Source organism: Neopelma chrysocephalum, unplaced genomic scaffold, assembly GCF_003984885.1.
Source record: "Neopelma chrysocephalum unplaced genomic scaffold, ASM398488v2 Primary Assembly neopelma1_106b, whole genome shotgun sequence".
NCBI lineage: Eukaryota > Metazoa > Chordata > Aves > Passeriformes > Pipridae > Neopelma > Neopelma chrysocephalum.
The window spans coordinates 1725521-1751320 of NW_020897771.1; the positions used below are offsets into that span (position 1 = coordinate 1725521).

The 25800-nt window shown below is 36.4% G+C and overlaps 1 protein-coding gene across 2 annotated transcripts in view; it reads right to left on the reverse strand.

Annotated features, from left to right (window-relative positions):
- LUZP2 (leucine zipper protein 2) overlaps positions 1-25800 on the reverse strand; it is a 130528-nt gene that overhangs the window by 61255 nt on the left and 43473 nt on the right. For both annotated transcript variants that reach the window (XM_027696448.1, XM_027696449.1), the window contains exons 2-4: positions 10057-10174; positions 8940-9010; positions 5892-5973 (exon numbers count right to left, since the gene is read on the reverse strand). In XM_027696448.1, coding sequence (XP_027552249.1) covers positions 5892-5973; positions 8940-9010; positions 10057-10174 — 271 coding nt within the window. The remainder of the gene's footprint in view (positions 1-5891; positions 5974-8939; positions 9011-10056; positions 10175-25800) is intronic.

Below are 25800 nucleotides of genomic sequence, written 5' to 3' on the forward strand. Positions count from 1 at the left end.
CTGTTCTTAGAATCATGTCCAAACTCAAGCAGACACGTCAGTAACTTGAAAAATGTCACTGAACTTGATATCACCCTCACTTGTATCAAAAGGGAAGTCACAGAATTCTATTATCACTTAAGACAGAAATGTAGGTAAGGAGTCCATGAGACTAGAGCCACCTGACATGCATGAATAGACAAAAGTTTGGAAGAGTTTGTAAAAGAAATACCAAGTGCTTTGGCTGTGGAAATACTAACTCCACATCCAGCTACCACTGAGGATGATACTTTGATTATCAGAGGACAAACATATTCAGCACCTGCCTGGCAAGGACAAAATTATTGAAATTTAGTCCATGTATACTAGATAATAAATATGAAGATTTTGCACAACAAAAAATAGAGGTCACAACTGAAATGTGAGATCAAGATGAATGGGGAGAAACATAAAATAGCTATTTGCATGGTTATTTTGTTTGTTCAGCTGTTCAAAAGTATTGCCAGCTACCACTAAATACTGACAAAAATAATATACTGACCTCTATTAAAGAGTGTTCCCTTTCTTAGACCTAACGTTCAGGAGAATATTAATATGCCTTCAAAGCATTTGGCTTCTAACTATGAATATATATGAAATAATTAATGAGATTTGACACCAAAATTATTATTTCCACATAGCTTGGATCTTTGAGGGAAGAGATAATTAGGACAATCCAGCACTATTAATTTAACAGCAATATATGTTGGTTAAATCAGTAATTTTGTTGATTACTATGCACATACACATTCATCTTATATCACTGATACGGACATCCTACAGAGTGTAAACATGCATTTGAATAATTTGAATAATTAGAAGATATTTTTACAACATTTAAAAAATAATTTCAGTATTAATTAAGAATTCATTCATTTTTGCATTCATATTATAACAGCATTTTTAAAGGTCCTCTAAATCTCTAACAGCTGAAGAACCACTTAGTCATGAGGTATAGCTGTGGAGGGTTACACAGGAGGGATTTATATGGCTTGTGTACTGGAGCCCATACAGAGATAACCTAACCTACCCATTGAAGTGTACCTATGTGGATAATTTCATGCTTTAAGGCAGGTCAGTCTCTATCAGACCATTTGCACGATGCTTTTAGTCAGTCTCAAGGACAAGGCATAACACCATTTCCCAGAAGAGATGTAAAAATTCTGCTCTCAGTCACTAAATCCTGATAGCACAATAAACAAGAACAGGCATTTACACTGAGCTCTAAATTAAGAGGGACAAAACCTAAATAATTGAACAAAAAAACTTCCTACATTTCTTCCTCCCTTCTACCCACGTTTTGTTCTTGTTTGACATTCAACGCTTTTCACATGTTGTCTCCCTTTAAGTGCCATAATTATGAAAATACCTAATGAAAATATGTTGTTCTAAGGTTAAACTCTTCAATACTAAGCAAGGACACTGCTTCTATATCCCGGAGACAGGAAGTGTTAAATGCTGTTAAAAGCAGAGCTAAATAGTTTTTTTACCTACTTCTTACATGAATATAACTTTTAAGCTGCAAGTTTGATTAGTAAAAGAGACTTTTATCAAAGAAACATTTAGGACTTTGGGAACATGAAGTCATAAAAACTTTTACTAAACAAAATAAATATTTTTGAAGTGAAAGGAACATCTGATTTTTTTATTAAAAGTCTTGCAGGCGTGAGGATAACACTGAATTAAATTCCCCGTATATTAGCCTTTATTAGGGCTAATTTATTAGGCCTAATTTATTAGGGCTATTAATATATTCCCCACATATTAGTTTTTTATTACTGAAAATACCCTCCTGATTTCAAAATAACCACATTGGGTATGGGTTTTTTTTATAAGTCATGCATAATGTGTTACTTAATTCTCATTTTTCATAGTGAACACTGAGCAACTGGGAAAAAGGAAATTACACAGACCTATTTTCTCCTTCATTTTGACAGACAGCACTGCAATTATATTGTCAAACAATTCCATCAACGTATCTTAAAAATTGCTAGCATGATATAAAATACCAACAGGAACAACACATAAAAGGTAGACTAAGCTTACTCTAGACAAACTATTTTTGAGTGTTTCCACGTTTCATTCTTTATTTTCTCCCACATCCAGAGCTATCCAGCTCTTTTTATAAATTTTAACTGCAGTTAATGGGAAATAACTTTGTAAACTTGCTAAAAATATAGCTATTTCTTAACTGCAAGCAGTTAGCATGAAGGGCAGCAAAGCAAAGAGCCCTTCTCCAAGAGGCTCTAAGAGCCTTTTAACCCAATGAAGAAATACAGAATTACTACTTATTCTACTAATTCACTGAAAAAAATCCAAACAAAATAAAACACTTTCAAGTTTACACATGCCATTTGCCCTGTGCCTTTTTGTTAACAAAAGTGAAAATTAGTCTGTGGTCTCTAATGCTGTTTCTGGAAGAAGTGGTTCCACTTCACATTTAGAGATAATAGCTTGACATTATTAATATCTTTTTTCACTGTACAAAACCTTATTATAAATGGCTTAGGTATTTGATGTTAAGTGCAGTACAAAAAGCTCTGTTAACCTTCATTGATTATTAAAGAGGACACCAGTTTTTTTGGAACAATGTCTTACACATTTTATGGGCACGTTGTATAACTAAACTCAGTATGGACCTTCTGAAATGCTTTTTGGTATAAAAATAAATACACAGTTCTAGTGTGGGACGGTCTCTAGAGAAGCCCCTTCACACCAAAAGCTTTCTGGAAGACTGTTTCAGAGATATGTTGAACTTGGCAGCACAGTCTAAAATTTAAAGCATCCTTATCATAACTAGTGTTTTTCTGCATATTTTATTATCCCAGACAGAGCAGCTGACACAATAGGCTTAAACGTGTCTGAGGTCTGCCATAAAGTTCCTGGAAAAGACCCATCTCAAGATGGAGTGCTGCTGTTCTCTGTGGGTTAGCACTCCAGATGCAGAAGACAATCCAGAAGGATCCAGAAAGGGACCCCCAGGTCAGCCCTCAGTGTGATTACTAAAGGGCAGGAGTGTCTTTACACATCCTTTTACCTTCCTCAAGCCTGAGCTGCTGCTTCTACCCTCAGGAAGTTGTTACTACCCAGCAGCAGCTCCACTGGCTGCCCTTTGAGATGGCACCTACCAACTAGAGTTGGTACCCACCAACAGGTCAGCAGTTGCTCAGAGCAGCAACTTCTTTGGCTCTTAGCTAGTTGTTGGTTTCTCCAGCCTTAAAGGGTCAAATAATGGAAAAGCAAGCGCAAGAACACTGATAACTCTCTTTCTGATGAATCATTTGTGCAAGGATAGTGAAGAGTCTTGCCACGTATTGCACAAGAAGCCATGGATGCAAAGTCTAATGTTTTGCTGTGCTGTCTCCTTTGTTCTCTTGGTTTGGTCAGAGTCCTTGAATAATTCCCAGGTTACTTTTCATGTAATTTGACTTAATTCCTGTAAATTCTTACTTACACTTCTACATTTACCTAATAAAGAACACCTTCAGGCAGGTGTTGCCTGTTGAATATAAACAGCCAATTAACATACCTACAGTAAGCACTGTACTATGCCTCCACGGTAAGTGCAGAAAAGAAATATGTATTTCCACCCTTCCCTCGCCCACCAGTGTTTTATTAGTCTTTGAGAAATTCTGCTCTTATTAACTCTGATGAAAATCAAGATTTACTTCACCAAATCCTATAGAATAAGATGTGCTTTAATTAGGCTAGAAGCCAGTCTCACAATTCATTAAATTAGAATGAGATTCAAGCTCCTCTCCTGTACCTAGTCTTGCCTCAAAATACCTAGACCTTCTTCCATAGATTTCACATTGCTTCCAGAAAAATGTGAAACACATGGAAAAGCCAGGTATAAAGTAACCTTGTGTGTCAGTAATAATATCTATTTCCATTTCTACATTTTTTCAGGTGAGGATCTGATGTGCTTTTTAAATATTCATTCAGTCTCGCTGTATTGTCGAGCTTCATTATGTACATTGTACCCTGAGGCATAAAGAAGTAAATATCACAAACCAAGGACACATTTCTGCTTTCCTTAGAATTAGCAGCAAGTTTAATATGCTATTAGTGGCAAGTATTGGAATACAGCTTGAGAATTCAGCTTCTCCAACCATCTGCCAACACTCCAAAGCCAAGTTCTGTTATAAACTCAGAGGAGTTTTTTCTGGTTTCTGCACTAGGTGGTATTTTGCTCCCAGTTAACAGTAGATTTTGTGTACAATAAATCTTGTGCTCTTCCCAAAGCTAGGGTAGGGACTGAATTTACACAAGGCAGCGTTGCTCAAATTAAAAGCAGTGCTATATCACAAAAACAAACAAGGCAAGTAATCCATGCACTACATCTGAGATTTATGTAACCCACAGCTGAATTAGTCTTGAATATCAAAATCTAGTATAGAGATTAAATAATGAAATAAGTATTCCACCTTTCATTTGTAGGACTAGAATTCATTGTGCTTTTAAAGTCAGTGGGAATGTGTTCGTGCACCTGAAAAAAAGACAACATTCCAATCCCTTAACAGTCTGTGATTGTATGATTTTATACAGATTGCCTCAGTACAAAACCACCTTAAAACTGAAGTGCAGATTTATTTTTCTGGATATATGCTGCCCTGGCTTTTGAGAAAAAACCCCACAAAATATGTTCCCCTTTCCAAGCTCAATACAGCTTTGATTACTTCTCTCCACCCCTCAAGAAGAAATAAGTTCCTTTTTTTTCTCTAGACAAAATTACATGTACCAAAAATCCACTAATTGCATGTGTGGGACACAAGATCAGGTAAAACAGTACCTTTACACTTCAGACATCTGAGCAACAAAGGTAAAAAAATGTGTTTTCAAAAATCATATTAATTGAAAGAAACTTGCAAAAGGAATAGTTTGGTCCAAAATCTATGCTATTTCTAATTAGAAGGCAGCATGTAAAACATGCACTCTCACATCTTGTTCACCAAGGACATAAAGCCACATGCAAATCATATCACTGTAAGTATTTGCTAAATTTAATAATTACTTTTAAACCACTGTCTTGGAGGAAATCTGGTTTCATGAACCTGAAAGACAGTGGGATCTCAGTAAATAAATCAGTAGTTATCCAATATGAAACAAAAAATAGATTTATAAACCCTTCTAGCAGCTTGTTTTCAGGTATAGAGTTCAAATCACAGAACACTTAAGGTTTGAAGGAACCTCTGGGGATTATCTAGTCAACTTATGCTCAGTGGTGTCCATGTTATAGGAATATTACTAACCAACATAGGAAAAATTTCCTTTTCACACCTTAGAAAACGTGATTCTACTTTTTTTTCCTGCAATAGCAAAATGTGGCAATTTATGCTCCACAACACTTCATTCCTACACAAAAAATTGTACAATTTATCTAGAAACATAATTTCAATAAAGCATGAAATCTTAATGGCTCTTAATAATACCTTCCTACACTGATAATTAGTTTTACTATGGTCAAAACTGGACACTGGACACTCTACTATTCATCTTGTTGCTGAAAATCTGTAGTGATTCAAAAAAAGTCCGTGGATGTATGACAGTGTGCATTAGTTTGGATGAGATATAGGGTCCATAAAGGTAATCTAACCAGGGGAGAGGATTTAGGCCCAAGTCTCCAGACATACACATCCCTAAATCCCACAGAAATTAGGGAAGAAGGGAATCTTAGCGCTTTTGAACACACAAACCTTTTTTTCAGCTCCTTTCTTCTGAGGCTTGCAGGGTGCTAACACATACATGAAATCCATTTATCTTTTTTCCATAAAAAGTTATTTGAGCTAATAACACATTCCCAAGGCAAGATTAAGGAAAAAAAAAACATAAGAAAACCAAAAATAACGAGAGAAGGCCAGGGAATCACTCACGGTAGCCTGCTGCTTCTCTGCTTTCTCCGTTGCCTCTTTAAGCTGCTTTTGAAAGGCTTCCTGGAGAGATTTCATTTCTTCCCTGGTTTGTTGAAAACACAAAAAACACGAACTTCAACACAAGTGTCCATCAGGAAATAATTCTTCAGATTGAAGAAAGGGCACTTTTAATTATTCAGAGTGGCAGACAGATGTACTTTGTCTATGAGACTTCCAAATAAAATCATAACAACCCCATGAAGCCCATAGTGAGAATACGAGACAAAAATTAGCTATGATGGAAATTAGCCACTGTTTATATCTGCTGAATAGCCTGCTGTGCAAAACATCTGTTGGTGTATAATTTCTAGCAGAAAAGGACTGGCACCAAAAAAGTGAGGAAACTGGGCTACTCAAAATGCATTGATATGGAGTCATACTATTGTCAATAAGAACCAGTTTATACCTGCTTTAAAATAAATAAATGAATCATGCTCTGATAAAATTCAGCCTCCACTTTGCACTTTTTAGAGACACAACATTCAGTAGAAGATTCTGGCATTCAAAAAAACCCAAAACAGACAAAACCAGGATAATTACTTGGATTGGGTTTCACTTGAAACAAAAAAAACCCTTCGCGTTACCGATGCAGAGAATTTCTCCACATTGCAAGAATTTTCTATCCATGGCACATGACACATTTTGGAGCTGGGGCAAAGTAGTAGAGCAACATATTTCAAAACAGCTGCAGAGGTTCTTCGGGGCTGTTGGTTGCACAGATAAACTTCCAGCAAAGATCAACACAAAACTGGGTTTACACACAGATAATAATTTAGTCCAGTGAAAACTGAGCTGGAATGGAAACCACTTAGTTTATACAAGAACAAAACTTGTTAGCTGCTGGATCATCTTTCTTGCTAGCTGACAACCCTACTACTTTCAGCCATTTCAGCAATGCTGGTACAGAGTAGATTTAATTGAAAAAGTGATTGAGCAGCACGAAACCAATACTCCATTAGCACAAACAGCTGCCATGATTTCCAAGCACTGATGATGCACAGAAAGAATAAAACTTGGGGCATTATAGTAAGTGACCAAGTTTTACTTGCTACTTGGGAAGCATTGAGGAATTTACACAGAAGGAATTTAAAAAAAAAATCTAATTTGCAGTCAGCAGAACAAAATTCACTTACACAAGCTAAGGATTCTAGCACTCTAAACTTCACTGTATCATCGTTGTAGAGCACAATCAAAGTCATGTTTACACCAAATGCAGCTCATGTTTGTCCAAAGAAAGATCATAAGATTAACACTGGGCTGTATTTTGAATTTTGGTTTCAATAATAAATAGATCTAAGCTCACCATTCTTGATTTACTGCAGATGAAATACGGTCTGAGGCTCCTGAAAAATAAACTGTGATCCTTCCTTAGTGAAATTCTACGAGGAGGATTCCTTGGTACAATTTTTAACACTGAACTTCTACACTTCCCTGGAAATGAAACCCAGTAAGTCTGTAAATAGCTGGCCACAGCAGTAGCTCCAAGGCATTTCCTTGTACTATTCTGTTTATTTTATTATTGCTGTCTTTTATTTTCTGAAGGAGGGGGTGGGCTGCTCAGCAGCAGGTTGCACTGATCTAGTCTCTGTCTCTGGGAGCTGCTTTTGTGCAGGATACTCAGTGGCTGGAATCCCAAGAGGCAAAAGTCAACGGGTACTTCTGGGTGGACCTTGAGAGACCGTAAGTTGTGATTTAAGGGAGAGATTAGGAAGAATACTTGTAGTATGTAGTAAAATTTTCTCTTAGCAGACTCAATTTTCCCATCTGCAATGGAGATCTATTTACTAAACATCCCATTTCATAAAAGAAAGTTGCTCAACAACCAAACCACCACAAAACCACCTCCATTTATGATGAAGGATGGAGTCTGTGCCAAGGACAGCTGAGATGTCCACCTTAAGCTACACCCAAGCCACCTGAGTGTTTAAATAGGACATCAGCTGAAGTCTTGCCTTTATCATTTAATGAATTAGTCTGGAATACCTGAAAGATCCTTAAGTATTTGACCCTTCTCTATCACAGCAAAAATAAGGACTTTTATTGGTGTTGTATTGTGGATCTTAAATGTTGTGTATTGAAGACTTGAAGGTCATTTTCTCACACAGCTTCTCTATAACAATGCAATTTCATATGTAGTTCTAATAAATACAATATCAACAATAAGATGGCCATGGAAATTAATTATTGCATTTCTAACAATGAAAGAAGAATGAAATTAATAAAGTTTCTTACTATATGTTTTTACTAAGGAAAAATATGAAGTATAGATGCATACATTATATACTATATTTTCAGCAAAAGCAGTCACTATATTACTTATGTTTTCTTGTTATTAAAATTGTATTGATGTTTCTATTTGCTGGTCAGAATTCCAAGAATTAAGAGACACAGAATGATGAGGCTTACTTGCAATGAAACACTAGGAAACCTGAGACTAAGGACTAGGCTGGGAACCTGCATTCCCAGCCATGGAAACTCATTATTTTTTAAGTGCTCAATGAATAATCTGAAGTGAATACTTCTCTCTCCTCCTAACTCCCTTCCTCGTAGATCATCCAGAGCAAGTATTCCTTGCACAATGACTAGTGATTTGGAGTGTCTGCGTGCATGAACATTTAATTAGGAGGCCTGAGTAAATAAATATATAAATATATTATATCATCATCTCTAAATTCAGATATTGAGACATTTTAACAATTCAAATTTCTAAAGAGTCTGATTTTCTTTCTTAAGGAAAATTTCACGACTAAATCTTCCTGAGAAATTCAAAATACCCTCCTTTAGCAGATGTCTCTCTATAGCATTTTAGTATCTTTTCCAACTATATGTCCAATATCAGCAAATCCATTATTTGTTTCAAAAACAGCATTCCCTGCCTTTCTTTCACTGTTACAATCAGCAGACTCTGGAATAGAGTAGTGTTTATAAAGTAAAAGAAAGGTGAAATTTGCCAGTCTGACAGTTTTCAGTCAGGAAATAGCAAGAGAAGGAAGTAGGTGAGGGTCTTACCTTTGCTTTATTCCCAGTTCTAGGAGTTTCTGTACGTCACTTTTGGTCGATGCTTCATCATTTTTCAAAGACTGATAGCAATGAAAAAACTCTATTACCAAAGAGATTTTTAATTATTCATCCGTGAAATTATTAATTTGCCCCCTGTTAATAAATTGCCACTTATGAAAAATGGAGGGATAGACTGACTTTTTTTACTGTGACTCAAGCACAGCTAAATGTACACAACTGTTTTTCAAATAATTAAGGAGAGCTCATCAAATAAGTACATTTAGAAACAGTCAAATCACTAAAAGCATTAGAATTATATGAAAAAGGTCAGTGTGTATATACAGAAGATAATACTACAGCTATTTGCTCGTATCTGGATGTCTGCAGTGCTGAGTCTAAAACATCTCACAGTGTAATTTTGCTGAATATTACCTTCTGCTGTGCTGCATTCTAAAATAACTTTGCTTCAAGGAGAAGCACATTTCCCTAAAAGGTAAGAAGAAAAACCCTACAATAATAGTAATAAAGCACTAAAAAAACCCCATTAATTAAAACCAGAGAAGTCTGGAATATAAGACAATATAACATAATAATATAATACAGCACAGTACTGATACACAGCACTAGCATTCTCCTGTGAACAGGTATAGTGCTTTTCCTCCTTTTATTTTTCCCATCTAGCTTCCATCAACAGGGATATAAAAATGTGTTGTCAGAAAAACAGTGTCCTTTAAAAAGGCATGAAATACAGAGACAAATCTCAGCTGATAATGAGTTTTCACCACACCAACAGACTCCACTGGGAAAAGAAAAGTGCACTCTTAGCTGAATGTCTGGTGATTTTGGGACCTCAAATCCAGAGCAGCATTTTCAACCTACTTGTTACTTTATTTCTGTTTAGTAGACAAAGGGAGGGCCCAACTCATTAGGGTAAAACTTTCCATGAAAACACTGTGTTTATATTAAGTACAAAAACAACAAAATAAACAAAATAAACAAAATAATAATTATTCAGACATTTAATGTTTAAAACCAAACCAGAAACGTATTTTTTTTTGTAATTAACAGATACCAGTAAGAAAATATTGAGGTAAGTAATTCTATAAAAACTGAGACAGAACCTAACCTGAAGGTTTACTTTAATTCCCTGAAGTTCTTTAGAAGTTTTTAGCAGTTGGTGAAGTATGTTGCTCCTTTCCTTAAAGACTTCTTTCAGCTGTCTTTCCAGTTCTTCATAGCCCTGTCTAACACAGAAAATAAAAGCATGACATCATCTCAAAGCATTAGTCTGCATCTGAAAACAGTCTCAGTTCACCCAAATTTAATTAATTCCAACGCCCTTTATAGATTTCAAATTAGGCTGTGTCCCACTGTTCCCCTCTATAACTTGATTTCTCCTAACAGAGATAAATTGGTGTTTTAGGTGTCAAAATGATGTGCTGCCTCTGGGTGTGCAAATCATCAGACCCAAACACTGCAAATGATGCACTGTCTGTGATGAGCAGGAGGCAGAAAGGATGTATTTAGCACGAGTGATGGTACACAGTGTGAGACTTTTCCTACTTTAAAAGATATGCACCATGCAAGAAACAAAGCAAAACTTTGCAAGTGGGAAGTTTTGACACGTCCAGTAATCTGAAGGGAGAACAATTCAGATCTATTTTAACTTTGTAAAGTTTAATTCATTCCAAAATTTCTTCTCACTTAAACCTCCTTAGAGTATAAACTAGAATTGACAAATATGCTCAGGGGAATCAAACCTACTTATTAATTAATGAACAAATCAAAATATTCTATCCTTTCCAAAGTGGTAATTTTTACTTGGAATATAATAGTATATTTTAAAGTTTTTATGAGATCCACAATGAAATAAATCCAATTCATATTGCTTTATACTGAACGAAATACAAACCCAACTCTCACATTCCATTTCAGAAAAAAAAAGGCAAACATTACAGTTAATGCTAAAGCAACATACTTTTTCATTAAAATTGCTTTTTTGAGGGAGATCAATCAGTGGATTGAAACATCTATTCCTATTATAACTTGATTTTCTTTTTTTTCCCTTTTTGCAATACCTCTGCTTCTAAAAAGGGGGGGGAAAGAATCTGAGATTTGCAACACATCACTAGTATTTTATCATGAGATTCAAGACCTTGAAATTAAGCAGGAATCTTAAGAGCAATGGATTTTGAATACACACTTTAGCAAAGAAACTCAGTAAAGCAAATTAAATTTGCTATCTAATATCAGTACTATCTACTTTAAAAATAGACAGCTCACAAAATATCTATGATATTTATGAAAAAAAGAAAATTATTCTATATTAAATGATACTATAAACAACTAGAAGAGATTACAGTGAATAAAACATCTTTCATCAACACAAGACATTCAGTAAAGAATCTTAATATTATATTGAAGTTTCAGTAATGATTACATTCAGCTCTGACAGAATGTTGCAAATTAGAAAGCATACAGTTCTTTCAGTCTGCATTTTCTAATGAAACCATTTCTGCTTGCTGCTGCACAATAAGAACTGAGGTGTTTTGGTTTGCAACAAATCACTCAACACTTTCAGTTAAGGTCTTCATCACAACTGTTAGGTCAGCTGTTGAATTTTACAGTAGAAGTTCTCTTCTGGAGGAAAGTTGAAATGAAAAAGAGGTGAGAGTTTACACACACATGAAAAAAATTAAGCTTTCCCAGGATGGCAAAATAAAAACTATGCTATTTCTAATACATTTCACAGCTGGGAGATAAAAAGCTCAGCAGTAAAATAGTTCCCTTGAGAAGTTTTGCTTTTTCTTTCAGCATGTGGATGAATGTTACTTCAAGAAACAGCAGTTTCAGACCATTTTGATTATGTTTAGATCATTTTGATTTCATTCACTCACCAGAGGAAAGGAAAAAATGCAGGTCTAGCAGGGTAACAAGAAGCACCTCTGAGTAAGACAAGGGGTGAAGTCAGTGGAAGGAGATAATTCCAGGACTGAGCTATGCTTACCTGCTGGTCACTAAACAGCACTCCTGGGTAATGGAGTTATCCTTGATATGGATACCTAATGTTATCAAAACAGGAGTTCAAGGCCAGCTGAATGGGGCTTTGAGCAACCTGCTCTGCTGGAAGGTTTACCTTGCCAGGGCAGGGGTGGCAGAACTAGATGATCTTTAAGGTCCCCTCTAACCCAAACCATTCTATGATGAAAAATAAGTTCTCTCTAACAGTGGTCACGCAGCCAAACACAGGGTTTACAGGAAAATCTATATGCCAAGACTGTGAACTTTACAGAACTTAGCATTATTCACATGGAGGATTTGGCTCACATTTTTCTATCAAACTGTATGATAGAAATTACATTAATCAAATCTAGCAAGTGCTAGAATACATGATAAATATGAGCATTGTGGTCCTTACCTGCAATATAAATAAAATATCCCGCTTATGTTTTATACAGATGGACCTACAGGGTTTTTTTGGCTACCACTTCAGCTGCTTGTGATTTTAAAGAAGGAATACATCACTGTAATAGAGCTGGCTCACCTGAGCAGTAACATTATGTGCAGTCAGCCTGACAAGCTTCAGAGAATACCCCCAGCTTCATTTGCCAATGAACAGATGCCAAGGAGGAATTTCCTCCTGCTGAAGTGATCAAGTAGTTTCAATAAGGTCATCACTTTCATCACTTTTTAAGCAACACAAAATGTGCATTAGTCTTGATGGTCTCTTTGCTATTGTTACGTCAGGTTTTTGTTTAAAATCAAACACAGCTGTGTTTTAACCATCACTTTGAAGTACCCTCTCCCCAAAGTCCAGTTGAGCTCGAGCATTTAATGGTCATCTGTCTATCTCAAGCTGCCAGCTGTGCTGCCTCATGGGTATTCAGTTGGCACAGGTTTCACTCTACTACCTGATAAACAGCAATCTGCATAATCTAGGACATTTCCAGCGTCCTTGTATTTAAATTAATATAAACTATGCATGCTTATTATCTTTTATGACAGACTATGCAGAGAGGTAGAGATAAAAAGCCAACAATCAACTTACCACAGTGAGTCACAAACCAAACTAAACCAAACCAAACCCTCAGAACTATTTCTAAGGACTTAAAGAGCACAGTTGCCCATCTCAAACACTGCCAAAGACACAGAAGGAACTGCAGCAGTCAAGTCTTGTCGCTGGATCCACGGGTGGGGATATCTTTCCTCTCCACTATCTACTCTTGCCCTTTCTTTCTTTTCCTCAGATGTTTTCTTAAGTGACAGCTTTATACTTTTATATTGTCGTATTACTATAGATAATAATAACCAAAACGGCTACACGCCTCCTTGCAACCAAATTGTTCTAAAATATATATATATACACACACCTACCACTCATACAGTGCCTAATTCCCTCTAATCTGCCCCAAGGGATATATTAACAAGAACCTTAGTTACCCTTGCCTTTGGGGGTAGGGTAGGTTGTAACATGATTAGAGGGTATTTTTTTAAAAAAGGATTGAAGAATGGAAGTACAAGACATAGCTATCAGACCTATTAATTGTTAGGTCCTCAAGGGTTTTTAATTTTTAATATTATCTCTGATATCAAGCTCTGACTCTGCATTGTGTCCAAGAACAGTGCCCATATACTTACACAGTGAAATTCAACTCTGCACCATGTGATAACAAACAAACCCTCAGATCAGGCCATCTGTTTTGGCCACCTCAATTTCTACAGTGAGAACTTTTTGGTTTGAATTGGCAACTTAAACCAAAAAAGTGCAATTGAAGTGAAAAAGGGTAAATTTGCAAATACAGTGGTCTAACCATGAATCACTTAGATTATTCGAGAGCTCTCACATTCTCCTCAAAATTGAACATATCTTCACTTTTACACTTCCTTAATATTAACAGGATTCTCAGAACCGGGTTTAAGGAAAGATCTCTGGTCAATCGGTTTTCTTATTCTTCCCTTCTTTAATTATAAATAACCAAATTTTAGTCTCACATGTATTTGATAAGCATTCTTTGGAAGGTTTCAACCACGTCACTTTTGCACATCCGCACACCCATATTCTGCAGCTGTGTTGTAATGTTATGAAGAGCATAACATTTTCCAAAGCTAATGTTAGATTAATAAAAAAATAAATATTTTCACTTTCTAGTTCATATTTGACAACACATCAGCTACAAAACATATAAACACAAATACAGAAATTTTGTCCTCATGAATACAAGCACGCTCCTCTGATTACTGAATGAGATTTTTTGTCTAATTAAGAAACAATGTAAGATGGAAAGCAGTTAAACCAGATATTAGAAGACCTGATCAGAAAACTTCTGCTGAAGTCAGAGAAGATTGAAAATGAAAGAACACCTCATCTATATCTAGGTACCTGCCAGAATGAAGCACATGGGTCTTTAAGGATGATGGCACCATCTCTCACTCCACTATGAAATTATACACATATCAGATTTGTTCTCTGAATATTAGGTTATGTCAGTTGACACCTTTCTGCAAAATTAAGTGCCATTGTCCACATATGAATATTTATCACTTCAGCACATTAAGGTTCTTTTTTAAATGTTCATTATGAAATAGAACAATTTAGCATCTCTCTGCACGCTACAGTCATCTGTAGTGCTCTGATTCTAAGTTGTTTTGTTTTTACCATCAGCTTATTAACGTAGTGCCAGGGTAAATTTCAATATAATCTGTTTTCAAGGGAGTGATATTCACTTCTAGTTTTAAGCTTAGTCAGCTGTTTTTACTCTTCTGCTGACATAACTTAATATTTAAGATATTAATAAACATCCCAATCGATGCTAATTGTTGGTATAACAACAGAGGAAAGTAACTAGAAAGACTCACATCCCAGAGGTCACTCCACCTCTGACTGTTACTTTCTGAAACACTAGAACTTAAGCTTTTATTCTTCAAAATAAGGATTGGATTTATTTCTCACATGTACAAAGTCAGGACAAATGAATATCTAGATAAAGTATGGTACATATAGCGTATATATAATTATAGCATATATGTATAAAATGTATTATGATAGCATCCAACTACTTGTATATGATTTCATATACATTTTTTTCTTGAAACAAGAGTTTCAACTACTTGTATATGATTTCACTCAGTTCTGCATTAACTATTACATCTGGAAAAAAAATCATATAAGCATTAGCTTGATCAGTAGATGTGCTCTTGCTAAAATCCAACCTTTGGCAGATACAACTGTTCTCCACAGTTAAATCATGTTATATGTTTTGTATTTCAGCATTATCTTAAACACTGTGTTTCAGATTGGGGCAGGGAGGAAAAAACCTGAACACAAAACCTGGGGATTTAGGAGCAGATGAGGAACGTTTTTCTTTACCTGACCATGAGCTGTGCAAAATATTTGGTTGTTATAGATCAGGTTCATGATCACCTGAGGAACTTGAACATACACAAGTTTAGGTGACCCAATGAGATGCATCCCTGAGTCCTGAGGGAATTGGCTGATGTAATTACTAAGCCACTGTCCATGATATTTGGATATGGCAGTCAGGTGAAGGGCCAGGTGACTGGAAAAAAGGGAAACGTTGTACCCACCGTTAAAAAAGGGTAGAAAGGAGGACCCCGACCTGTCAGCCTCCCCTCTGTGCTGGGAAGGCCATGGAACAGATCCTCCTAGAAGCTGTGCTGAGGCACATGGAGGACAGGGAGGTGATTTGGGACAGCCAGCACGGCTTCACCAAAGGTGAGTCCTGCCTGACCAACCCAGTGGCCTTCTATGGTGGAGTGACTGGGCCAGTGGACAAGGGAAGGGTTACAGATGTCATTTATCTGGACTGCTGTAAAGGCTTTGACATGGTCCCCCACAACATCCTAAACTGGAGAGAGATGGATTTGATGGGTGGACTGTTAGACGGATAAGGAATTGGTTGGATGGACACATCCAGAGGGTCGTGGTCAGAGTGATGATGATCAGTGACAAGTGGTGCCCTCAGGGGTCCATATTGGGACCAATGCTAATTAATATCTTCATTAATGACACAGATGAAGGGGTCGAGTGCACCCTCAGCAAGTTTGCAGACAACACCAAGCTGAGTGGTGCAGGTGACACACCTGAAGGATGGGATGACATCCAGAGGAACCTGGACAAGCTCGAGAAGTGGGTGCATGTGAATCTCACGAAGTTTAATAAGACCAAGTGCAAGGTGCTGCACCTGAATTGGGGCAGTCCCAGGTATCAATACAGGCTGGGGAATGAACAGATCAAGAGCAGCCCTGCAGAGAAGGATTTCTCTATTTCATCGGATTTTTTAATGCATTTATCATAAATAAACCAAAACAACCTCGTATCTTTTTGGCAGACTCTTGGCAGTGTAGAATCGATGACTCATCAGGGAAAAGATGCAATTTTCAGTTCCCATCAATGAGTAGAGGAGCAGAAGGAGATTTCTGAAAACTTGCAGCTGGCATGGATGTCTGGCCCCAGGAAATGAAACAGCAAGTTGAATCATCATGAACAACGTGATACTGAAAAAAAAATGACCTGAAAAGCAACTTGCATACATCCACTAAAAAACTGCACAGGCAACAAAGCCCAAAGATTTGAGAGGAAGGAGTGTGATTAACTTCACATAATCACTGTGATTAACTTCCCACAAAAATAATTCCTCTGCCCAGCCACACAGATGGGTGTGTTGAGCCTTTTTCCTTCTTCAGCTTGTTATTCAGTAGGCACGATGTCCACAGCAATGAACCCTGCTGTAATGTGGAACAGACCTCTTCTGGAAAGGAAGTGACTAAATTCTTTACAACTATGCAGAGACAGACTGCATAAACATGGACTGATCTTCTGTATGTAGAGTTGATTTTTCAGATTAGTTCTACAGGATTTAGTTTTTTTTAATTCAGCACAAAAAACTGTTCTTTTTCTAACTCTACCCTTTTCAGTTCTGATATTCTTCATCATTTATGTCCATTTTACCGCCTTTGGTCTGATTTCCGATTGCATATCTCAAACTTTTGACTAAGACCTCAGTGTTATCACCCTTAACTACAGCACTGTTACATTAGTCTCCTCAGATAACCAGAAATGCCTTTTTTCCAAAATCTCTTACAATACAGTCAGGTTAACGTTGCTTTTGCAGCTAGTTGTATAATTTAATCCCGTAGCTACTTTGGAATTTTACCTTTAATTTTGTTCCTTAATAAAAAAAATAGCCTAACAACATCATGAAATCTATAGAAAATTATAGAAAATCTCATTCTGTCCAAACTGTTATCTCAATTGATATAGAATTAAAATATTTCTACTTTACCTGGCAAAGTTAACTGTCAGGTCTGAAAGTCTATTTCACTGTTTAATGACTTAGTTCAGTAAAGTTCACTGATTAACTTTATCCAATATAAATTTAATCAATATTGTTTTCAGCATAATTTACATGAGGGAAATTTAGAGTAACAAAATGTAAAGCAACTGGTGAATACGAATTATGAGGAACAGACAGAAGTACCTGGGAAATAAGAGAACTTGCAATTTCAAAAATCCACTAGCTTGTGAAATATTAAAGAGAGATGCTGAAAAAAAATTTATAGATTTTAAAGAACAAGAAGTGCAAAATAAAGAGATGTAAAAGTGAAAATGTTGCTAACTTGGATAAGAGATATATAGTCCTCTCAGATTCGATCACAGAAAGTTACCCAGAAATAACTGTATGCAGAAAACATTGCAATATATCACAATAGTTTATCTCTCCTTTCAACAGATTACATACAGAGCTATATATATTATTTCAACAACTCTTTATCCTGTGAAATTCTTCCTTCTATTTCCCTCAAAAATGTACTCAAACGTTTTATAAAAACTGGTACATAATAAGTAACAGCCACTCTTCTCATTGGACCATATTGATTTCTCTCTTTACAAAGTCTGTATCAAGCTAATCTTCATACAATTAAGCTTAATAAAATTTAACTGTCTAATAAAAACTGACTGTGATATCTATGGCTTGACAACTCCTGAGTAATAGATCTGAAGGAACAGAATAACATGTGAATGGATAGACTCCGATGGATAACATGATGATCAGCCAAATAGGCAAGCTTTATGTTTTTACATTAGGTTTAACTATGTGATTTCTTTTGGATTTAAAGTTTTATGTTCATAATGGACATTTTAAGTTAATAGGAATTATACTTACTAATCACCATGTCACTCATCCATTTGGAAACTTATCTGACCAGTGTGTAGAACTTTGGTGAGATTTGAATTAATTCTTAATTAAATCTTCAGTGGTTTTCACTTAACATTTATGACAAAACATTCAGGCAATTTGCCTCATTCTTTCTACCAGTGTTTACTCATTCAGTGCCTAAAATGGTGCATAAGCACAATGTTATTTGATTTTCTTCTATCATTTCAGAATCTCAGTTCATTAGCTGTAATTTCTGTTGATCCAGAGACCATACCAAGGCTCATCACATTTGGCTCCTGTTTGCATCATCCTGTTTGCCAGGGCTCACTACACTCAGTTACTCAATTCTTGATAAAGACAAGGTCATGACGTTCCTGTGACAAGGAGGAAGTACAAACTGCAAGACAAACTACAGATGTGTGCCATATTTGCATCTGGACACTGATTCCATGGCTGTTTCATCTTTAAATGATGAAGAAACATCACTAACTTCACAGCTTCACCCTTTGCTTTTGACAGAATCTGTGGGAACTACAGGTAGCTAAGAGACTTTTCCAAAAATCCCAGTGTAATTTGTAATAGAAATCATTACCAAATACAAATGTTTCTATCTCTTCCCACTACAATCTTTCTAATTCATTAAAAAATAATTATATTCTGACTACACCATAATGAGAATTACATGGGGAGGGACGAAACAGCTACATTTACCCCATAGCAAATGCAAATCAAGTGCTAAAGAAAAAATGTTCTTGTCAAGTTTCAGTCAAAATTTTTGTTTCCTGTTGAGAAAACCCTTCTGGACTGTTGAAGTGCAGCTATATTAACAAGCAGATATAAAAAAAAACGCTGACAACAAATGCCCAGCTCACTTCCTACAGACTTCCCTTTTCTCAGACACTGCCTTCCCTTAGCAGATGTCTCCATTAGCAGCCAGCATCTGGTACGTCTTCGAGATGAAACTAAGTGGAACTTCACTCCTGAGTTTTTATTTTTATCGGGTTCCCAATGACATAAGTGCTTCTTCAGCTGCATCCAGAACTATGTGAACTAAATCTGCTCAGAGAACATGTCACTGACCAAGAACTCCTGTGTTCAAGCATTAGGTTATTTTTCCCCTCTCCTTCCATATCTGCTTCAAAGGACATTTCCATTGTTGGTTCAACATATTGGGTATCATTTCCCCTGAAAAAGAGCTTCCCTCACTCTGTATTAAGCACGTTTTTACTAGATCAGAACTGAGACACACATAACTTGATGAAATTGTCCATACTTGTAATTTTTCTGCATTTTGCATTGCCTTTTGCGATTTCCAAAATAACCATATCAAAATTAGAAAGAATGCTCTGTAGCATTGCTGCAGTAATGCTGACATCATCTAAATTTACTCTGGAGAAATTTCCCATGTTATCAGCATACTAATACATGTATTCTGTCTCACTTCCAGTCTGCAAATGTTACTGCACTAAATGCCCCAAATACCGGATTTCATAACTCTATTCTGACTATTATTTATTTCCATAGATTAAATAAATATATAATTTAAAAGTAAGAATGCCATTCAAAAGATGTTCAGGAACTGAACTGAAATTTGAACAACTCTAGGCACAACTTAAAAATCCTCCTAATTCCTCACCCAAGAAAAATAAAGACTGTGGAAATGTTTAGGGCAGGTAGTCTGTATGTATTCTCATTTCTCTAAAAACTGTGCTCCTGCACAGTAAATGTGCAGGGATTTACCCACATTAGGAAAAAAGGTGATGGCCAAACTGCATTTAAATATATTTAACGTTAAGTAACTTACTTAAATAGCTTACATCAGTTAGTTTCAAGGTATATTCAACTTCCCTCGAAAAGTGGCTTAGCCTTGAGAGGGCTAAAAATGGTAATTTAAACCAGAACTTTAGACAACGGAGCTTTTTTGCTGGTACTGGACTTGGATAATAGAGATAGAGCCTTGGGAAAGATCCTATACCCCAGTGTAAGTACTTGCCTCCCCTACTACATTTGGAAGTTCAAATGAAGAGCAGCTAGACTTAGAGAAACTACGCAGACTTTAGCAGAGGTTAGTTACAAATTCCCACAATCGAAGGGAACAGAAGCCAGTCTTTCATCAGGTGGCTGTAAAACAGACCCTTCTATTTACTGCTGCACATTCCAAGAAGGTTAGAAAATTAGTATGACCCGTATAACTCAACGGCAATTTAAAGGATTTATTGGTTTAGCTTGTACCTGAACTGCAGAGTGGTTTTCCCAAGGGCAATTGCAATATGAGATCACTTATCAAAGACAAGTCCACTCTTTTTCAGAGTGATGTATTTTGCCTTGCAGCATTTATACACAAATGTACAGCCAGCAAATATACATGAAGGATTTTAATTATAGCAAAATTATGGTATTATTAGATATGAGAAATGATTAGCTTCTTACAAGGTGAAAGTTATGTTAAACATATACATTTTATGATTTGTACTGACTACAAAATCTGGGGTATTGACTTTCTGATAATTCTGTCATTGCTTGCTCCTTCCCCTGTGAGTGGTTCACTATTCTGAAGAAAACCAAAAGCATCAGAAAGTGACAGCTGCATTTTCAGGTCAATTTTTCCTTCCACCTGGTGCACTTTCTTCCATGAAACCAAGAAAGGAATTGCACATCAGGGGAAAAGAGCCTTTGAATGTAAAAGCAGACATATTCCCAAAAACGCACTGAGTCAAAATACAAGGTATTTCCCTTTATATTTCTTTTTCCTGGGGATCAAAGTGAAAACATTTGCAAACTTACAAAAACATGCTTTTCTAGTTATGTGTACTATTCATTATCATGGGAAGAATCTTGTATTTATTTCAATAACTTCAGAAGAGCAGAGGTGATGTAGATCCTTGATGATGTATTTACACACTCTCAGTTGTATGTACAGACTGCCAGAATTTAGAAAAAAAAAACCTGCACACGCAAAATCATGCATTCCTACGCATCTCAGAAATCAAAAGTGGTGTTTGTGATAAAACCCTTTGGATAATCATAATCCAAACTCCCATGCATCACATATCCATTTTATGCCACAAGCAACACCCAGCACAACTTCCCTCATGTGTGTGCAGAAGTGCCAGTGTACACAATGATGTAGGTCTTTCTGTTTGGTTGAACGCTGATATATCAATCATTTGTGTTCACTTAATAATAAAAGTGGTTGATAAAAAAAGTCAGGTTTTAAAGTCAAAGTTCGTTAAGCATCCCCATCCTAATAAATATTTTGTGGCAATGGTAATGAAAACCCTTCGATGTGAGTCAAGATGTTCCATTCTCACCAGAAAAATCCCAGGTAATCCAGCACATTAAGAGTAATAGGATTTTAATATTTTAATAGAACTTGACAGAAATTATGCTCCATACAAACCCTGTATTTTTTCAGTAACACGCTTTCCAGTGACAAAACTCGACAAACTGAATTTTATGTACACATCTTGTACACTTGAAAGGACAGAACCTTTTGAACTCTACTTGAGTGAAACAGATCCAAACGTTTTGTAGTGTGACATTCCCTGTTTACAGCGAGAGTGGCAAAGTCACCAAATATTGAATAGTCATTACAGAACTCTGCAACTGCTGTTTAACCTACAATCTTTTGTTTATATTATAAATAAAAATTTGAAATTCTTAAGTTTATGCTTCTATTTTGACGAATTTTATGAACTCCACATTTGACTTCATGAATGCAAAACATGCCAGCATTTCACCTGCTTTCCTCACACAGCCTGTTAAACCAACACACTGCATACATGTCCTTTCTTAATGGACAACTATTAATTTCTAACTATAGCTGAACTATTCTTGTTCCTAAAGCCATTCTCACTGCTACTAGAGCTGTGTCTGCACACACAAAGCAGGGACTAATGCAATGCTGTGTTGTGTTGGATCACTGGGTATTTTCCAAAGGGAACTACACGCTGCACTAAATAAATCATCTTCTGGAGGTACCCAGATTTTTACTTCAAGCTGGAAAAATACAAGAGAAGGGAGAGCACAACTCTAAATTATGGGGTATGAGTAATTTCAAAACTATTTTAATTTGATCTGATTCATTAAATGGCTTTTGCTGAAAGGAAAAAGTCTCAATGAATCTGTAAAACCAAAGGAGGAAGAGCTACACCCCCGATACTCAATGGTCCAGTTATTAGCATGTAGGAGGTCTGGGTTAACATTTGCAGCTGCTTCAGGTCTTATCTCTGATAATAATGTGAAGCAACCCAGTTTTAAAGCACTTATAGGCAACTGCAGTTATTACTGATGTTACTCACACTTTGTAGAGAATTAAGTATTCATCACAGGAGGAGTACAACTATCTCATCCCTCACGTGAATAAGCCTTTGAAAAAGAAAAAAAAGGGAACTATTCCTCCTCTTCTCACCTTTTGAAGTAACTTCTTGCATACACTTCACATATTGAACTTCAAGCATAGTACAAATCCACACCCTGCACAACACAGAGAACACTTCTAAGACTTTTTAACAATGGAGAGGAGGAAAGACGTTGTTTAGTTAATGAATCAGAAATAATTATCATTCTACCTCACTGCTTTTAACCCATATTCAAAAGTTTATGTTTAAAAATATGGGATGTTCAATACAGCTTACTGGTTGTAAAACCCCCAGCCCTGGAAAGGAGGCAGAGTTTCCTTTAGGACTCCCAAGACTGTTTTGTTTTGACACACTTGTTTCATTGCAGGTAGTAGCACCAGGACTCCAATATTCCTCTAGGGTAAGAAAAATGAATGCCACTCTTTGGCTGATAAACAATTGGGCTCAATAACTTTGCTCTTTCCTGGAAAAAAGGTTTCTAAAATCAATAGCCAGCTGGCAGTAGATCCTGCACAATATTTCTCAGAGAGAGAGAGGAAAAAAAAATCTTAGCTCCCTAAAGCATATTGGTTAAAATAGTTAAAAACCAGCATTGGTACGCAGGGCCCTGCTAAAAGTGCTTGAGAAAGGAGTGTGGTGTGATACTAATTCCTCCTCAGGACCCTCCCTAGGCACGCTGCTGGAGGAAGGGTAGCACTAAAAATCACTTTGTAGTGATTTATCACTAAACACAATCGAATATTGATTTATCACAACACAATCAAATACTGATAAGTAATTTAAAAGGAAATCCAATTTGATAAAAATTATTTTTTTGTCCATCTCTTCAACTCTTTTATTTTATTCCCAAATTTTGAAGGCACTGAAGAACTCCAAAGGCTCTGCTCTGTATTCAGATCTACAAATTCGACAGCAAATTTCTCTTTTTCACTATTTAACAGCTACAAGAGGCAATATTTGAAGTGAATGTCTGTCATAAAATGTACAATGTGGATTTTGGTGTAGTTCAGAACTGTCCACAAAATAATAACCTTCACCTTCTGTAGAAGATACCTAATGAGTTCCTCACATGTCATTTCTTAGATAGCTCCTCCAACATGATTTACACAGCATATAGATTTCTTTGGGGAAGGGAGGACTGACACTGCCATAAGCTCTCTGCTCCCAGCAATATACTGGCATTTTAAAATGAAAACAGTACAAAAGGGATTCACTACTGTCAAATTTTCACAGCTAAACTTTCTTGAGGTACCTCTGGCTAATATCAGACATCCAAAGGAGTGGGGGAGAATTCTATTTTTATGAGGAGGGCAGCTGAAGGGGTTAATTTCTATACTAGCTTTACGTGTGGTTTTTTCCCAAGTCATATAACATTTGCTTTAGTGCTGTATTCAAACAGCTTATATGAGTGATCTTTGAATAGTTCCCTACTCCCAGTTTCCAAGGATATATTAAATTCTCATCCATTATCAGCCACGCCGGAGTCTGTTTTTTAAAGTCCAGTATCAAGTTCATACAGTCTACTTTCAGTATTTTAATGCTCCTATTTGTAATGTACCCAGACTAAAAAAAAATGATCATCAGTGAACCCTGGGTGTTCAAAAACTGATGTCTAACTCGTCAGTCGTGGTTCATTTCTTCCTGCATAGTCTGAAATGACCTGTTGTGGTGGTTTGAAACCCTCAGAAATCCAATTTCCAGGTTCAAGCCCCTCTCCCACAATTTACCCCAGTGTGAGAGGGTTTTCAGACAAAACACAACTACTCAGCATTGGGGGAAGGGGAAAATACAAGGTTCATTTACATACATATATATATAGTATATATATACTTAGCTATCACTTCTACTAAGAAATAATGTATTTACATTAGATCAAATTTCTCTTTTTTCTTCAACACCTGTGAAACTAAGGCTCTTCAGCAGACATGCTTCAGAGGAAAAGAATAAAAGAAAAGAAAACACAGTGCTGATACAGTTGTTTTGTTTTGTTTTATTTTTTTTAGTGGAGGGAGGTGTTGAGCTATGTTTTAAATTGTTTCTAGCAAAAACAATCTAGTTGTCTGGTTAACTGAAACTCTCCCTGATAAATGCAGTATCCTCCTCTGCATATTTAAGCTTTGCCCTGTAAAGCCCTATTACAATTGTGCTTAAGTCATCTCTGGGCAAAGCTCTGAACCTTATGGAGCATAGATTTTTAATTAGAACAGCATGAAAAATATTTACATTAACAGACAAAAACTGAGTCGAAACAAAGAAGCTTCTGGATCTGATGGCTTCAATGGTGAAATCTTAGAATATCTTTCATAGAAATTACCTTTGTTTAATGAAACAAACTCAAGGAGGAAGCTTCCTTTGATCTGTAATATGTAGATATGCAATGCAAACCAGAACCTATTCGTGGTCCTATAATCTCTTGTTAAGATCGCTGTATTCTTTCCTACAAAATTTAACTTACAGGACCTCCACATTAATCCAAAGCCAGTGAAGCAGCAGCCTGTGCCAATTAAGTCCACCCATGGTGCTTTCCTGGCCTCTACTTTTCACATGCTTTCTCTGAAAGTTGAAAACTGGCAAATGGTTGGAAAAGCATCATATTTAAAGTACTCACAAGCCTGGAGGCCTTTTTTTTTGCGGCTACTCTTTTATACACCAGTGGAGCAGAATTGTAAGTACCCAGGCAAATCCCTGCTGGAAACGTCGTGGAAGAAACAGAAAAATGAATCCTCATTTAAAAAACCAAAACAATGTCTGGCTCTTTTTAGCAAACAGTCCATTATACTTTTGCAATCCCTAGTGCAATGCTGTTGTCAATTCTGAAGACACTTTAAAAGACTAATAGATGGTCCAGTATTATGTTAAGCAGGTTTTCCACACTTTCCTAGCCAGGAGCTAGGAATTTTATGCTAAAGTGATTTTATGCTAAAAGGAACAAAGGCTAATTTCTTTTCTGCTGTCATCTGCTAATTAATGATTCGGATCCTGGGTGTCAAACACTTTGGACATAAACCCACTGCAGATGTTGTACCCTGCAGGTTCCTGGTAGTCAAGCTGCTTGTCTCCAGAGGCAACAACAGACCATTTTTATGACTGTTATAATGAGTATTCCAGATACACTGAACATGAACTAATGTTCAATATGTATTGCATGAGCAATTTAAACCTCAAGGAACTGAATTTAATGTCATATGCACCAATTAGCTTGAAAACAGACTGTGTTACCATTTCCATGGTAATGAGTGATACCTTCAGAGGACTGTCAAACACCATGAAGGAGACTATTCATATGGTACTCTGAAAATTAGGAATCTATAAGCTTGATTTAAGGTCAAG